This window comes from Gymnogyps californianus, chromosome 3 (genome assembly GCF_018139145.2).
Source record: "Gymnogyps californianus isolate 813 chromosome 3, ASM1813914v2, whole genome shotgun sequence".
Classification (NCBI taxonomy): Eukaryota; Metazoa; Chordata; class Aves; order Accipitriformes; family Cathartidae; genus Gymnogyps; species Gymnogyps californianus.
The window spans coordinates 67281506-67298630 of NC_059473.1; the positions used below are offsets into that span (position 1 = coordinate 67281506).

At 38.1% G+C, this 17125-nt stretch overlaps 1 protein-coding gene across 1 annotated transcript in view; it reads right to left on the reverse strand.

Moving 5' to 3' along the window:
- Positions 1–17125, reverse strand: part of LAMA2 (laminin subunit alpha 2) — a 382277-nt gene that overhangs the window by 227436 nt on the left and 137716 nt on the right. The window contains exons 5-9 of the mRNA XM_050893952.1: positions 9003–9182; positions 6731–6820; positions 4339–4456; positions 2478–2656; positions 952–1051 (exon numbers count right to left, since the gene is read on the reverse strand). Of these exons, the coding sequence (XP_050749909.1) occupies positions 952–1051; positions 2478–2656; positions 4339–4456; positions 6731–6820; positions 9003–9182 (667 nt within the window). The remainder of the gene's footprint in view (positions 1–951; positions 1052–2477; positions 2657–4338; positions 4457–6730; positions 6821–9002; positions 9183–17125) is intronic.

Here is a 17125-nt window from a genome sequence, read left to right on the forward strand (position 1 = left end):
TGTTTTGCCTATGACAGTAATTGGTAAGCAATCTCCTGGTCTTTACCTCGACTCATGAGCTGCTTCATCTTATTTTCTCCCCCTGTCCTGCTGAGAAGGGCAGTGAGAGAGCGGCTGGGTGGGCAGTTGCAGCTGGCCAAGGTCAACACACCATATATACCACTGTGACAGTAATCAGTATCATTTTATTGAACTGATGTAATCAGTACATGGTTGTTACAGTAGATTTTACACCTCTGGGCCCTGTATTTGCATCTCTGCTATGCTGCTTTTATGTTCCATTGATCTCTATTTCAAAAAAGATTGCTACAACATCTCTTGTCAATAGATTGTAATTAGCCCATTTAAAACATCTCTTAAGAACTGACCTTGAGTTTTGTTGTTATCTTCCTACAGTATTTTCAGAAGTTTGTCAACAAAAGAACCAGAAAAATATGGCAATCCATTGTTTCCAAAGCACAAGGAAGCAGTTTATTCTCTATTTGAAGATAGCTTTTACAGGACTATGGTAAACAGCTTGCAATCTGACATTAATAATATAGATGGCACATAAATATGACACCTTTCAAACAGATTTTCTTCTAGGTTTCAAATGGAAGTATGCTTAGAGAGGAAAAGAGATTAAAACATTATGGTTTTAATCTCTGCTGTAAAAGAAGAAAGCTCTTTAAAGCCAAAATTCTCCAATATATTCCATGGGGAATACTCTTCCAAACGTACCCAACTTTGCAAGCCATGAATCTGAAAGAAGCCTCAGCAAATCTGGGAATATAAAACCTGAGTTTCCAAAGAAAAGTATCATAAGAATGCAGGTGGGTTACTGTTTGCATGAGTAAACTTTAAAAAAAAAGTTACTTTTTTTTTTTTAAGAGATATCACAAATGTGTTTCAGCTTTTCTTTGACCATTGCTGAACTTAACCTTTAACATCACTGTCTTTTAGGGATCTTACCTCCTTCTGCATGTTTCTCGTCTTTGACACAGGTATCATGTAAAGACCCATTTGGATCACAGGAACACGGCTGGCATGGATCTGGGCTATCTGGCAATACCTATAAAAACAAAGAGATTACAAAACATAATCTTCCCTTTAATAATTGGAAACTTTTATTTACTTCTTAAACAAAAACTAGGAGAGAACAACTTCTGTGTAGGCAGCTTGCATTTTAACAAAGATGAGAAGGTTGCCAAACTTAGCCCATGCAGTCTAGGTATTAAAGTTACATTTTGGATTTTTATTTAGAAACATGTAAGTGATTTAGATAGCAATATGTTTTCAACTAAAAAAAACGGTGTAGAGATAATAACAGATCCTTGTATAATTAAAATCAATAAATGTAATGAAGTAGATTTTAAGCATTCACTACCTGAAGTAATACTGAGAAATAGTTCAGTTGTTCTGGTCAACATGATTCAACAAACTAACTAAAGTTAGTTAGTCAGTAACTGAACAAAAAGGGTAAGCGAAGAAAAGTGAACATTAGACAATGGAACAATTTCATTTTGTTCTTGAAAAGGTTACCTCAACCAAACTTAAACCTTAGTCTAATATCACACTGGGAATATAAAGTAGAAGTTCTCCATGAACTTACACTTATATACACATACTATAGATACACTATACACACACATATATATAAAATCCCTATTAGTTGGATGATAACCCGATTGAGGGGAAAAAATCAAGCGCCCTGCTGTTGAAGAGATCAGTACTCCTTTTCTCAAGCTCTAAGGCTAAAACCAGTATACCAGGGAGAATGTAATTACTGTTATTTGCTGATGTTTTCTGTGTTTGAGGATTGCAAACCAAGCAGACTAAAGGCCATGATTTACCCAACTGAAACTATACAGACAAAATATCAGGAATTTAAGCACACACTAATAGTGTAGCTGTCTAAAGCACAAGCACAGCCCATATTGGCAATACAACCTAATATAACATTCATCTTCTGACAGCTTCAACTTAGATGAAAATACAGCCTTATATGATGAAACACAAAAAACAATTCCTGCTGCACTGAAAATGAAAGGCATTCATGAGACACTATAGAATTTCAGTGGTTATTAATTCTACATTACATTTAAAAAATAAAAATTACAGACTCTGTTTCTCCAATATCAAATATAGCAATATTTCTTTGATCTTTGATAATAAATCTTGAAATTCATTACTGAGGCAAAAGTTCTGTTTACAGGACCACATCCTCCTTTAAATTAAATTGAAATACAAGCTGGAGGCCCTGACCTCAAGTGCATTCCTTCATATCAACACAATTCACTTTCATATTTCTGTGAGCATTAACCCTACAGATTTCCAGCTGTGAAAAGCGACTGCTACACTGTCAGAATTAGAAGTTAACCTTCATAAAATGGCAGTCCAAACTGTGTCACCTCTTTTTAATAACTTAACTCCCCATGCTGAAGTGACGGTTTGAACACGGAGCTTTACAGTGAAGTGACAACAGAACACACATTTACCCCTTTAGGTCTGAAGTAACCGTCGACGCAGGTCTCGCAGTTTATGCCACTGGTGTGGCTTGTACAATTCACACACACTCCGCCCCCAATGTATTCTCCATGGACGTTCAAACTCTGATTTCTGTCTGCAACATCCTGATCATAGTAACACTCCTCAGTCTTCCCATGACAGTTGCATGCTAAAAGAGAAGGAATTGTGTTAGCGAATACTTTCTGGCTGGAGATGCCACGCTGTTACTAAGGTATTAAAGAGTCGTTCAAAATTTTATCATTGGTGCTGCGTACATTGTAACCGACAGCACATCCAAGCATTAATTTACTACTTCAGCTGTGAAAAGTAACTTGGTCCCATCACAAACACAGCCTGGAATTCTGTATATTGTATTTTTTTCTTGATGTTTTGTCTGGGGGAGTATGGAAGCTGACAGATATAGTCTAATTATGTTCTTCCTGTTTTGTTTTAGGGTTTTTTTCTCTATAAATTGATAGTCCAGAAACCTTTTGGTGGTTGTACACACATACGGTTCATGAAAGAGTCAGATAATTTAAAATACACGAGGAATTATAAGGAAAGCAGCAGAATGGTATGAGTAAATTAAAATAATTTCCATGAAAGCTGAAAGACATCCTAAAAATACTTGATTTGCACATATGCATATAAGAACTGGGTCAAAACAAAGGGATTCCCAATCTTAAAACTTCTTTAGAAGTTCAGATTCGAACTCTTAGGCTTCAGGTCCATATGCAGGAGAGCTAATCTAATAATCTGTCGCTGTGAAAATGAGGTAGCGCTCTCTCTCCCTTCCCTGGTGGTATTAAAACATTCATTTCCACATAATGAGAAATTCAAAGCTCTTCAACACTGTAGTGAGTCATTCTCCTCACATCTGAACCAGATCCCAGGGAACTGTTTCCACCATGAAAGTACAACAATTCACTGAGGGCTGAACAGGGCATAAGAAGTGTCTCTCAAAAATTAAACATGAAAATAAATGTACCCTGATTTCATTCCAGAATGCATTCCCAGTGCAGACACAGTCCCTACTGAAACAAAGACCTCTGTGACCAAAGTATATAGGACACAAATAAGCAATTACTACTTTTAATATGGGGATATCTGTTTCTTTTTATTTATTTTTAACCACTCATGGTAAAACTATAGCTGTAATCCTACAATTGAATAAACACTTACATGTAATGGCGCACTAGATTTTATTATGTTTAGAAATATAAGTGGTATGTGACCTTTAGAAGTAAGATGTTAAAGTTCAATTATAACTATCCTTACTACAGTAAATCTGAAAATGAAATTCCCACCCTGTAGGAAGGTGATATTTCAAGGTATGTTTTCATTCCATGTTGGAAAACTAGATATATTGTTTTTTTCATTAAAAACATCAGAAACTCAAACTGCATTTTGATCATGTAAAAATATTTTGTTTCAGCAAGGCTGAACATTATAATATACAAAAGTGCCATATATACAAAAATCATGCCATTAAAGTTTAATATAATGAAAAATCTGTAAAAAAGATTTTTTGCCTACCAGGATACAGTCCTGCTATTCTATCAAAACAAAACCACCATAACTATAAAAATTAAACAAGTCAAAATGATTTTTTATACAGTATTCCACCATTATCAGCATATTACAATAAAATATTCTGTGTTCAATAAAACCATGATTCTACATGTAATTTTTCTGTTAACTCTTTTGAGCCAGCCTAAATAAGTGAACAACAACTGATTCATAAACAAATGTGGTTAGAAATAAAATTAATTGCAAAATCATGTAGGACCCGATTTCAGTTTTCACCAGCAGTTGCAATAAACTTCCTCTTCTGTACTGCTTTCAACTTACGTTCGCATTCATGCTTAACCAGGAAAGTGCCAGCATGCCAAGGCTTTTGATTGAAACCAGGACAACACCGATCACATGTCTCTCCGCATGTGTTGTGCTCACACTGACAGACGGATTTCTAATTTAAAAGAAAAACAAATATTTACGCAACGTGATGATTTGAAGAATCTGTCCATGTACATAATCTGCATTCCAGTTCAAATTGTGAAAACATTAAGAATAGCTATACTCTGTAATTCCTCTGTTTATTCATTTTTATTCATTTATGTATCCTGCATTCACCAAGTGAGAGACAAAAGAGTGTGTTTCTGTTCTATAGCTCTATTTTAAGAAAACAGCCACAATGCAAAGGAAGATAGTTGACCAGAGAATCTAAGGAGAATCTGAGAACACAGGGGAATCTAATTCCAACTGGCTGAAGAAAGAAGGATGGGAGAATGAAAGTTCCCCATTACAGCAAATAAGCCAAAGTGCTGGTAGCCCTCAGATACAGCTTCACGTTACAGGAAGACTGATCTGATAGCTAGCTTACACTAGAAGGAGTGAGACAATCTCTACCCTTCCCTTAAATGTAGCAATCCTGCAGCTGCAGAGTGAAAACAATTCTGTTGGCCGATCCAATAAAAATTGGCTTTTCTTTTAACTTTAGCATTATTTATTTACTGGATGAGTCAAATCATCATGTAACCTTCTAACTGCATAACTAATTCTATGTAAGGGATAGCAGGAGTTTTTAAACTAATAAGAGATGAGAGTAGGACCAGCCTTTCAGTCACTTTTCAGTTCCTCAGCAGACCCCCTTAGTCCCAGCTTAGTCCCAGCATGAAAATATTGCTGTAGGGAACACCCAAACTCTCTGAGCCACAGAAGTAGCTTGGAAAAGATAAAAGAAACTGTAGTTTGAAGAAATGAGGAGCAAAAATTGCCTTCCCAATAGTTATTCAGTGGAGGGGATTCTCTGTGGTCCTTTTGAAGCCACTCAAGGTCAAAGCAGCAAGCTAACCTGGAGGAATTCTATGGCTCACAGGACAAAGCATAAATCTTGCAAAACAAGGTTAAGTTAAGGAATGCTTCAGAAAAGCAAGGCAGTAAATTCAAGCAAGTTTATTCGTTGTAATGCTAGAGGAAAGATTCATTGTGCTAACAACTACAGTCATGATGTTTATAAGCCAAAGCCCACCTATTTTGGTATGGCTTAGTCTAAAGAGTATCCCTGGAGAGCTAAACTAAATATTCCAATCTCTTATGGCTTGACTTGTTTCACTTATGCTATTTTTTATACTAGTCAGACAACAAATACATATTTGTCATCCTGCAAAACAAGACACCGCACTTGTCAAAATGCCTTTATTTTATCTAGTAGCCAAACTATCTGAACTGAAGTATGTATTAATCGCAATAACAGCACTTATTTTCTGAGGCAGACCCAATTCTAACAGATGACACTGAGACAATACTACAGTTTGATAACTAAGGCCATCTGAAACAACAGTTCAACACGTGCTATACATATCATCACAGAAAAGGCTTAGAAGGATTAAACCAAGGAGTTTATAAAATTTTTACAAGGATCCACAGAAACTGTTTAGAACTGTAAATGCATTCTCTGTAAGATTTCTTCCAGTTTGGTTTTTTTTTATCAGTTTCTACACAATGGCTTAATATACACAATTCCTACACAATGGCTTGTCATATACAAACAAGATTTTCTGTTAAATCCTACAAAGTTCCTACTTTAGTGAATAGTATATGATGAGATCCCACATTGTGGCACATTAGTAATACTAGTAGATTGGAAATTCTGTATTAGTGATAATGTGTGCATAGATTCGGACCATCAGTAACAATTTATATTTCTATATTTCAATTATATTGGTTATAATGGCGCAAAAAGAAAGCTACAAGTTGGAAGACATTATAAACAGCTCATGATTTTCTAGACTAGCTGACTGATCACTCAATTAATATTTCCTGCATAGTAAATGCACCATTCCAGAGCCATCATTTGTTTGCAAGTATCGATTAAATACTTGACAGTCATTTAGGAAACATCTTGATTAATACCAACAAGGAAAAGAAAGACTGACTGTTAGTGCTCATCTCTATAGCTACATAACGTAACCCAAATTTCTGTTGTTCCTAGGAAACTTTCAATATGGACTGAATTATCTGAAACCTATTCTTTCATTTCAGAGAACGCCTCTGCTGACATTGTATGAATGCTTATTATTCTGGTTGCCAGCACTGTTTCATCCTGGCACTGCTTCTGACTGCTCTTCTAGGTGAAGAACAGACATAAATTCACAGAACTCTGAGGAATATCAAGATTTTTTTTCTCATGTTCCACCCTATGAATAAGGCACATTAAAAAAAAAAAAAGAAAAATACATACACTGGTCGCTGGATCCAGGGGACAAGCCTTCGCATGGCCTGAACATATACACATGCCTCCAACAGAGATATCTTTTATAGAATAGTAATACTGTAAGACAAAACAGAAATTGAATTGCTAAGTGGATTGTAAAATGCAGGTGCCAAACTGCAGAATTCATTTCTGGTGACAAAACTGTCAGGTCCTGTTTTATTTCTTTTTTGATCTATTACAAATATAGCAGACAGTGTAATCCAAGCTGCATCTTGATCAACAGATTCAGGCTTAGTGAAAGAAAGGGTATAAATTGGCACAGTTCCATTTGTTTGAGGTCACAAGAGCCATGTCAATTTATACACAGAATACACCAAATACAAGAACAGGAAAAGGCTATATGCACACCAGATAATGAAAAGTCAAATGCTATAGAATTTATTCCCTTCAGAAAACATGAAAAGGAAAAGGCATGTTGATGGGGAGAAGGGTAGTCTGGAACAAAAACTAAGAAAGAAACACCTTTGTTCACCTTAGCCAGGTCTTACCTGGGCATTCACTGCACTGTGGAAAAAGAACTGGTTTTCACTATTGGCCTTTTGAATGACTATGGAATAGTCTTCATAACTGAGATTTAAATACCTTTTGACCTGTTGCTCTGCCATTTGACCATTTCTATTTTTCCTTTGGTGGGGATTAATAGCGCTAACCAGAAAGAAGGATGGAAAGATATTTATAATCATGTATTATGACATCTGTGACAAGTGAATCTCACATGCCATCTTGTCCATTTTCACCTGGTTTGGCGAGGGTCATGTAACATCCTAACAATTGGCTAATCAAAACAAACATATGCTATTTGCAAATTTTGCTGTTTCTGTGTTCAACCTCTTTTTCAGGTAGTAAATACATCAAACAAAACGGGAACTCATATAACTCACAGTTAACCTCCTACCACACAGAAAATGTATCATTTGTGGCTACCCTTTGTTTCCTGTTCTGTGGAATAGTGGCTTGTCTAATGTCTTCTATAGGGAAAACCAGACAAGGATGGCAAGTTTCAGTTGCTCCTTGTTCCTTTGAGGACAGCCTCATGGAGAGATGCCATACAGAAGTTACTGTTTTTTGTTGGTTTGAGAAATCTGTGGATCATCCTGCACTAGGTTTTCAGGAGTATACAGTGATTTTTAAAGTGTGAATTCAGTTTTGTGTTTCTGTTCACTTAGAATCAGATTACTAAATGTGCACTCTTACGTAAACACACAGTTTTCACGATTAGTGAGGCTGCAATAACTGTACTCAACTGGAAAGGTTTCTGGCGTTGTAATACAAAACAGAATGGCACATTCCAAACTTTCAGAAATAGCCAGCACTCTACGTATTTAGAGGAAGAAACGGAAACCAGAAATGGGGAACAGACGAAGCAAATTTTCTTCGCAGTTATCCACCACTGATAAATGATATTAACTAAAGCCAAGAATAACAATACCCTCCTTTCATAACAGGACTTACTATAGTGATACCCTAAACTTTCAAAAAAAAAAAAAAGATGACCAACAGAAAGAGGAATTGAGCAGAAAGAAAAAATGTGAAAAGGTATACATCCCCAAAACAGCTTTTAAGAATGCTCAGTAGAAAAATCAGAGGAAAAATAGAATAACATACAACATTTGAGCAGCAGGAAAACACGGAGATGTAGCACAGGAAGAAAGTACAGATTGCAGAAAGAAGAGACAGGGGTGTGTACACACAAGGAACAGTGGAGAAGACTGGGGTATGGTGTGAGTTTGAGTGCTGCATCCATTCTTTTAAGTTAAAGCACAATGTAAAATTTTTACTGTTAGCAATAATCATATAATAATAAAAGTGTTGCATTCAGGCCCTACTACTACTTATAGTACACTAGTAGAAATTCTACCTAAAGTAAGTGTTGAAGGAATGTTAAAGGTAGCAAAGGATTGAGCAGCAGAAGAGGCAAGAGGACATTATCTAACAGCAACCATTTGCCAAGTACCTGCACCCGAATGTTTGCAGCCAAAGGAGCTGTGTGCTTATGTTAATAAGCGTGTTATATATGTTAATAACACCATTAAGTAGAAAAGATAAAATTGTTACTTCTGCTACAGAGAAGATAACAAAATACTGTGAAGAGGGAATTCTCTAACACCAGGATTTTGACAGATAACAACAGGTATTCATCATCTCCCAAAATTTCCTATGGCAAACAAAGGCAGGTACAGCATTTACAAGTATAAGAGAACTTCTACACATGCATTTCTACTGTCTTGCCAGAACTTACCCTCCTTGTAACAATGGGATCAATTTCATTTGGATCTTTGTGTGCAAACATCATTAAATCAGCATTTAGTGTCCGTATCCTCTGAAATCTCAGGCGAATAAAGCGAGCAGAGGTGAATTCTAGTAACACGCGTGAAGGATCATCAGCACTAGGCCGTCCGTTAATTAGAGAAGTGTGAATCTGAAGAGAGAATTATTAAAGCAATAAGGAATTAGATGACAGCAATGCTGCCATGATTATGCCAACAAATATCATTACAGGCACTGTGTGAATGCCTTTGTAAATGTAAAATACCTTCTTTCTTTAGAAAGCAGATTTCCTCTCAAAATATTCCATGTACCCACAGACCCCAATTATGGAGAGGCTTTACAGTAAAAATGTTTTGAGCAAAGGAAAATCATTAGCTACAGAAAGACTGTAGCACAAACTGCATACATGTACCAAGGCCCTACAATAGTGTCTGTGCCTCAGGCAACTCATTTCTCTTCCTCTAGTCTAAAATAGGTATTTTCAAGTTACTGAACAACCAAAGGGCTCAAAAATTTTGAGTTAAAGGAATGGATACTTGGAATGGGACTCAGAATTCAACAGGGGTCAGTTTGCGCCTCTTAGAGCGGTCATCATCAAAAGACTTTTGAACTAGGTGTTTTCTAGAGCCAGATGAGGTAACTTTTGAAATACTGAAAACTACAACAGCTAGATGAGAAAAAAAAAAAAAAGCATTCATAAGCATCTCCCCTTTCCCACTGTCTCTTTACACAATACATCATTTCCTTTGAAACTTGTTCTCAGCAAGTTGAAGCAATTTCCTGGGTTGCAACTGTTTTCACCTGGTCCCTAAGGAAAGCCTTTATCACTTCTGAGAACTCTGTTCAGCATTTGTTTTTCCAAAGATGCTACGAATCTCTGCTTACACTGTGGTTTTTGTTGCCCCCCTTTCTCTGCCTGCCCTACCCTAAGCCTAGAAATCTTCTAGGTAATTGTGCTCTGTGGCTCTTTCGTAAAGAGACTCTCTGACCCCAATTGCAGCATCAAGGGCAATGCAACAAAAAAAAGCAATCTTCTTCCCCTCCTGTCTGTTTAGCTGATCATGGCATACATTAGCTGCAAATCAACAAAATAAAACAGATGGGCTGCTACAGAATTGTTCTTGGAAAAGGCCTACAAGAAGAAGCATGTCAGGTATAGCAAAATATTGTTAATGAGCACCTAGGGGGAGGGAGGAAAGAAACCATTAATTTTCTTGTATTCTGAAGTGTTAAATTCTAATTGGGGCATTTTTATTACAGGCTGGTACACTGAAAGAATGTTCAGATGCTGAGCCAAACGTGCGGAACTTTAGAACGAATAAGAGAATTATTTATTCTTTGCAATGAACATGTTGTGCACCTTACTTCAGTGCTCTGAGTGAGAGATCATGCCACACAGCCATTTTCTATCATTGAACATGATCATATTAACACTGTTTTAGGCAAACAGCTGCACTCAGAATGCCAGCTGGCACTCACTCAGCAGTGGCTGCCTCACACTGAGGAAAGAGACAGCAAATCTACTGCTCCCAGCAAAGCAGGAGCTCTTCCTTTCCTGGAGTTTTTGCAGGTACTCGATAGAAGGCTTATTGAACAACTGCTACCTTGCACTGGCTATGTGATACTATTAACTTACTTATTTTCACTACCAACAGGGAAACCCTAAACCTCATCACGTCCTGCATCCTGCTCCATTGTATCCACAGGTACACAAAATCACTGGGAGCCACTCTCCAGGAGCAGCTATCAGTCATATCTTGCCTAAGTATCAATCAGCATCTCTAGGCTTCTGCCATGTTATCTCCAGGAATAGGTGATATTGCTATGTCCTCCTGAGATCATAACAACACTCTCACTTCGAGCTCTGACTCAAGTTTGCTCCTGATTGCAAGTAATTAAATTAAAGGACACAGTTGGCTGGAAACGAACATAATAAAATGCTATGAAAAAGACAGGGTACGAACAAAAGATTATAATAAAAACCCCAGAGGAAGCAAGGAGGAGCTCCTGAATGAGAAATGTCTGGCTACAATTTGGACAAAAACACATGACCAGAGAGAGCAAACTGCTCAAGTCCCTGGTGAAAAGAGAGAGAGGAGACCATGTGCGGAGAGTAAACTTCAAAAGAAGCCTGGAGATGGTGGCAATAGGTCCAGTGGAAATTGATAGATCTTTCCAAAAGAAGCAAGATTTTAGTAAGAACACATGCCTAAAGACTTCTTTGCATAATATTTACCTGTGAGCAAGGAAATAGATTTCTTTTGAGTGGTTTTTTCACATTGTCACTTCCTTTCTTTAAACAAGATCCAAGAGATTTCTTTCTTACAGGCATCAAACATAGATGGGTTATGGTTTAAAGCAGTAGCATACTAAAGACTGAACTTTGATATTCCAGAGATAAAGAAGAAATATACCTAAAGTAGTGCTGAAAACATCCCCTAGCTCACCCTGAAAAAGCAACAGCACCATGGCTATAAGGAGCATGGCAGTCTATCTTGTCAAAAAGACAAAAAATTAAGCTTTCAGGAGTGGGGGGAGAAAGATGCTGGTAAAAGCCCATGTATCAGAATAAGCAAGTGCCCACAGAGAATTAAAAGTATGAATCACAGACACAGCTTGACCCCAAATGACACAGCTGACAAATAGCAGTCATATCTTTTGATTTATATTTTTTAAAAAAGAACAAGTTTAGTCTTAAGACACCGATGGGAAAAAAACCCCACCACCTTGGAGTGGTAGTTTTACAGAATTAAAATGTAAATTAACAAAATAAAACAAGAGGCGTTCTTTTCAGAATAGACCCCCTTTTTAAAAGGTTTCATGGTTCTATCTGCCAGCAGCACATCTATTTGGCAAGGCTAAACTAGTAGAGATGATGACTTCAATTTATATTGTCTTTCATGCTCGTGTTTAAATGTTTCACAATTTCATTTTAAAACAACAAACAAATAATTTCTCATAATTACTGAAATGCAGCTATGTCCTGCGTGAAATGTGGCACTTGTTCAAACGTACATCAAAATGACACTGAGATTAGGAAATTAAAACTGGGTAGTTTTATCAAAATGAATCTGAAGGGAAAATTTTACACAGGCAAAATTAATTACTCTAAATTATTTCTCCTCCTCTCAACATCTGTGATGAAATCATTAATTTCTCCCTAGAAACATTTAGAATCAACTTGAAGAGTGTCCAACTAAGTTGTTCCTACTCCTTGAAAAGAGAATAAGGAAGAAACTAAGAGTACTTTGGGAACATCTGTCATTAATCAGGAATAAACAGTAAGAATTTTAAATAACTTTTTTAAAAGAAGTTTAAGTAGAAATCAGACTTACAATATTTTCAATATGACTCTCACAATGAGACATTACCGTGTTTTTCCACAGCACACTTTCTCTTTTCATCTCCCTCCACAATCTTGCACCTATTTGTAAGACACTGTTCACATGATAGCACATTTTCAGTCAAGACACTAACATGGCCCCTACCCTCCAAATATTTTTGAATCAGATATGAAAACTGTTCCACTGAACACAGTCCTCAACATCCGTCTACCATTATGCCATCCAAGATCATCATAGTACTTCATATACAGCTCTGAGTCCTGCAAAGACCAGCCCCATTTTCACACAGGCAACTAAGGCACTGCTGTCCTGCACTAGCTGTACGTGTACTGCAGTATGAGCCACACTGGAGTTCTACAGCAGAGCTAAGATCCAAAGCTGAGTCTACCAGGAAAATATTAATACTTTAATCCACCCATTCGGCTGCTACAGTTTGGATAATCCAAGTCCCCACGAGGGAACAATCTCAAATTTTCCTCAGGTTTTATGGACAACTTTTATTTACCAATTCCAAGCTTGAGGTAATCACCATTTTGGATTCTAAATGAAAGCTATGTAGATTTTAATCCTAGAAAATTTTTCCTTAACAAGGAATTTTTCCAGGATTATATTCCAACAAATGGGATCTCTGGGGAAAATGAGCATTCCCTTACAAAACATCTAAATGTTACCACAATGAAAGCCAAATTCTCATTTTGTAAAATCATTTTGAAAGGTATTATCTGATTTGTCCACCAGTTCAATAGTCAGAACTATTCAAGCAAAAGGGTATGATGACCTTTTCCAATAGCTGCATTAGCAACTGTATGTTCAAAAAGATTATATCACAGAATCAGAGGTTGGAAGGGACCTCCAGAGGTCATCTGATCCAACCCCCTTGCTCAAGCAGGGCCACCTAGAGCCAGTTGCCCAGCACCATGTCCAGATGGCTTCTGAATATCTCCAAGGATGGAGTCTCCACAACCTCCCTGGGCAGCCTGTGCCAGTGCTCGGAACCCTCACAGTGAAAAAATATTTCCTGATGTTCAGAGGGAACCTACTGTGTTTCAATTTGTGCCCATTGCCTCCTGTCCTGTCATTGGGCACCACTGAGAAGAGCCTGGCTCCATCCTCTTTGCACCCTCCCTTCAGGTATTTTTACACATTGATGAGATCCTCCCTGAGCCTTCTCTTCTCTAGGCTGACCAGTCCCAGCTCTCTCAGCCTTTCCTCATAGGAGACATGCTCCAGTCCCTTCATCATCTTTGTGGGCCTTTACTGGACTCTCTCCAGTATGTCCACATCCTTCTTGTACTGAGGAGTCCAGAACTGGACCCAGCACTCCAGGTATGGCCTCACCAGTGCTGAATAGAGGGGAACGATCACCTCCCTCGACCTGCTGGCAATACTTTGCCTCATGCAGCCCAGGATACCATTAGCCTTTTTTTTGTCACAAGGGCACATTGCTGGCTCATGTTCAACGTGGTGTCCACCAGGACCCCCAGGTCCTTTTCTGCCAAGCTGCTTTCCAGCTGGGTGGCTCCCAGCATATGGTGGGGGTTGTTCCTGCCCAGGTGCAGGATTTTGCACTTCTCCTTGTTGAACTTAATAAGGTTCCTGTCAGCCTGTTTCTCCAGTCTGTAGAGGTCCCTCTGGATGGCAGCACGACCCTCTGGCATTATCAGCCACTCCTCCCAGTTTGGTAACATCAGCAAACTTGCTGAGGGTACACTCTGCCCCATCGTCCAAACCATGAATGAAGATGTTAAACAGGATTGGACCCAGTAGTATATACTCAAGTTAGTTTAGTTACCAAGTTAGCTATCCGCTGTATTTTGTTTGGAACCAAAACTTCTAACAGTTATTGAAAAAATGTATACCCTAGTTAAATGGAAAAACAGAAAAGCCATTTTGTAACACCAAAGATCTACCTAATTCAATGATGTTCTGTCTCCAGCAGAGTCCAGCAGAAAACAATAAGGAAGGAATATAAGAAAAAGGGATTTAGAGAGTGATCCCTCTGATACAATATCATCACTTCCTCTGACTGAACAGTCTAAATGCTTCCTGAGCTACAGAGTGAATCTGAGTCATAGTGTTTGAAGTCTACTAATTGCCCTTTTCTCTATTATTAGTCTACTCTCTTTTTCCACCATTATGTTTTTCATCTCTACAGACACTTGTCCCAATGGGAGAAAATCTGTTTCTTTTAAAAAAACAACAAAAATAACTGGTTCTGGTGGGGTAGTTGTTTTTTTTTTTTTTCCTTTTAAACCTGAAACTCAGATCATGAATAGCATGGTAGCCTGCCTCATACAGTACCCAAAACAGCATGCTAACAATAAGACGAAGGCAAGCAAACATAATACTTTCTCAGGGGTTTCCTGAGCTATAGGTAGTTTCTATACATTTGGTAAGCCTCAAAGGATTTCCATGAACTTACTCAGTCTCACCTTAAATGCAGGTCACCTTTTAAAATCTACATCCATCAAGTAATAAGGATTTTCTCACCTCATTTACATGTCATAGGGAAAAAGATCCTTCTTTTGCTTGTTTTAAACCTGCCTCCTACTAAATTCACTTAATAATTCTTCTTAAATTGGAACAAAGAAATATATCTTTCTACCAGCTCTATTCTTCATTACATTTCTTTACTACTAATTAGCTTGGCACAAGTATCAGGCTTCCAGATCTGTAGTTTCCTTGGATTCCTAAGGAATGTTTCTAAAAAACTGGTGTTTCATTTGACACCTCACAATCCCCAGTTACTGAGAATATTTGTGAGGGGTTAAATAATAACTGTTACAATTCACCTACTTTAGCCTTGAGTTCCTTTTCACTACCCAATTTATCAATTATTTCTGCGCCTCTTCAGTTAACAACCTAGTTTGCGGCTGCTTCTCCAACTCCTCTCCTGTAAATAATGTTTCCAGTGCAGAAACCCTCCTGACAGTCTCTATAGCAAAAACTGATTCAAATCATTAATTCAGTTTTTCAGCAATGACCTTATCTTTCTTGAACGCTCTTTGATCATCTCTCAGCCCACCAATTCTCTGGCAGACTTCTTGAATCTGATGTGTTTGAAAAAAGGTTTATTTCAACTTCATACTCAGTCACTCAGAATCTTTTTCACGTCTTTATTGTGGTTTAACATTTCATTTGCTGGAGCTTATTTTCTTACCTCTTTTCCTCATTTGGAGGAAAAGACATGACTTCCGTTCACAAATGATGCTAGTTTATTTTTAATATCTATTACCTTACCTTAATTTATGGTTTAAACATGTGGCAGGATTTTTGGAACCATTCTTAAATGTAGCATGCATGTGTGTGTAACACTATCTTTAAATGAACTCTAGGCTGTCTGAAATTTTTTTTAGCTATTTGACCATCTTTTCTATTTTTAAATTGTACTTTGGCAGATTTTATTCCCCAGGGATTTGCATTTTGAGTATTTTCTGGTTATTTTTACATAACAATTGTTCAACAGTTAATAATCCTGACCAGGATCTGTGCACTGCTTTGGACTAAATCATGGATTCCTTTACTAGCTGCACCAAGAACGTTCAGGTGTTTAAGAAATATGCTTTTGCACTACATTCTATTCTGACACCTACACAGTCTGCCAAAGGGTTACAGAAGGCTGATATTACATTCTTAGCCTTCCTTTGGCAAGACCCACTCACTTCCACACTTCTGTTTGGGCAGTTGCCGATATAATATTAAACCTATGCTGTCCCAATTTAGGTGCTGAATTTTATCTCATAGAGATCTCATACACCACTTTATTTCTGCTGACTTTCTTATTTTATTTTATGTTATTCTTAAATCCATTGTGCCTCTCTTCCACAAGCCATGCAGTCATTCCTAAACAACTTGTTTCTGACATGCCTATTGTGTCACCTCTTTCCAACACCCTTTAAGGGTAGGCATTAATTAGCAGAGTAAGTAACCGTTCCAGCTACTGGGTATGGATACTTTTGCAGATACTGGGGCAATACTTGGATGCATCCAATCCTAGCTTCTGTAACAAAGACACCTGAGAGGACTTGCAATGTGCTCCAGCCAGATGACCATCAGACCATCCAGCCATATGACCAGAATTTCACAACACATTTCATTCGGCTTCTGCCACTGAGAAGTGACAGATGTAGCCTAAGGAACTTTCTGCCATTTTTGGCATTAGACAAGTCTCATATACTGATGAACATGGACTTACTTAGACTGTACTTGTAATGGGTCTTCAGAACAGAGAAAAGTACCATCACCCCACATATTTTTACACTTTGATAAAATCTCCCTGAGACTTCTCCTCTCAAGGCTAAGCAATCCCAGCCCTCTTAGCCTCTATTTGTAGGACAGATGCTCCAAGTCCTTAATCATCTTCCCAGCCATTTCCTGGACTTGCTCCAACATGTCCATGTCTCTCTTGCACTGAGGAGCCCAGAACTGGACACAGCTCTCCAGGTGTGCTCTCATCACTGCTGAGCAGACGGGGAAGAATCACCTCCCTCAGCCTGCTGGTGACACTCTAACTAATGCAGCCCAGGATACTGTTGGCTTTCTTTGCTGCAAGGGCACATTGCTGGCTTACGTTCAACTTGGTGTACACCACTGCTGTCACTCGCTGTTTCCTCCTGATGCTTCTGGGGGTGATTTAAGCGCAACTGGCTCACATGTCTCACTGAACAGAGCTCCCAGCCCATTATCTGCTACCAGGCACTGAACTATCATGTAGCTGCCCATCTGCAGGCAGAGAAGGAGCCTTCCTCCT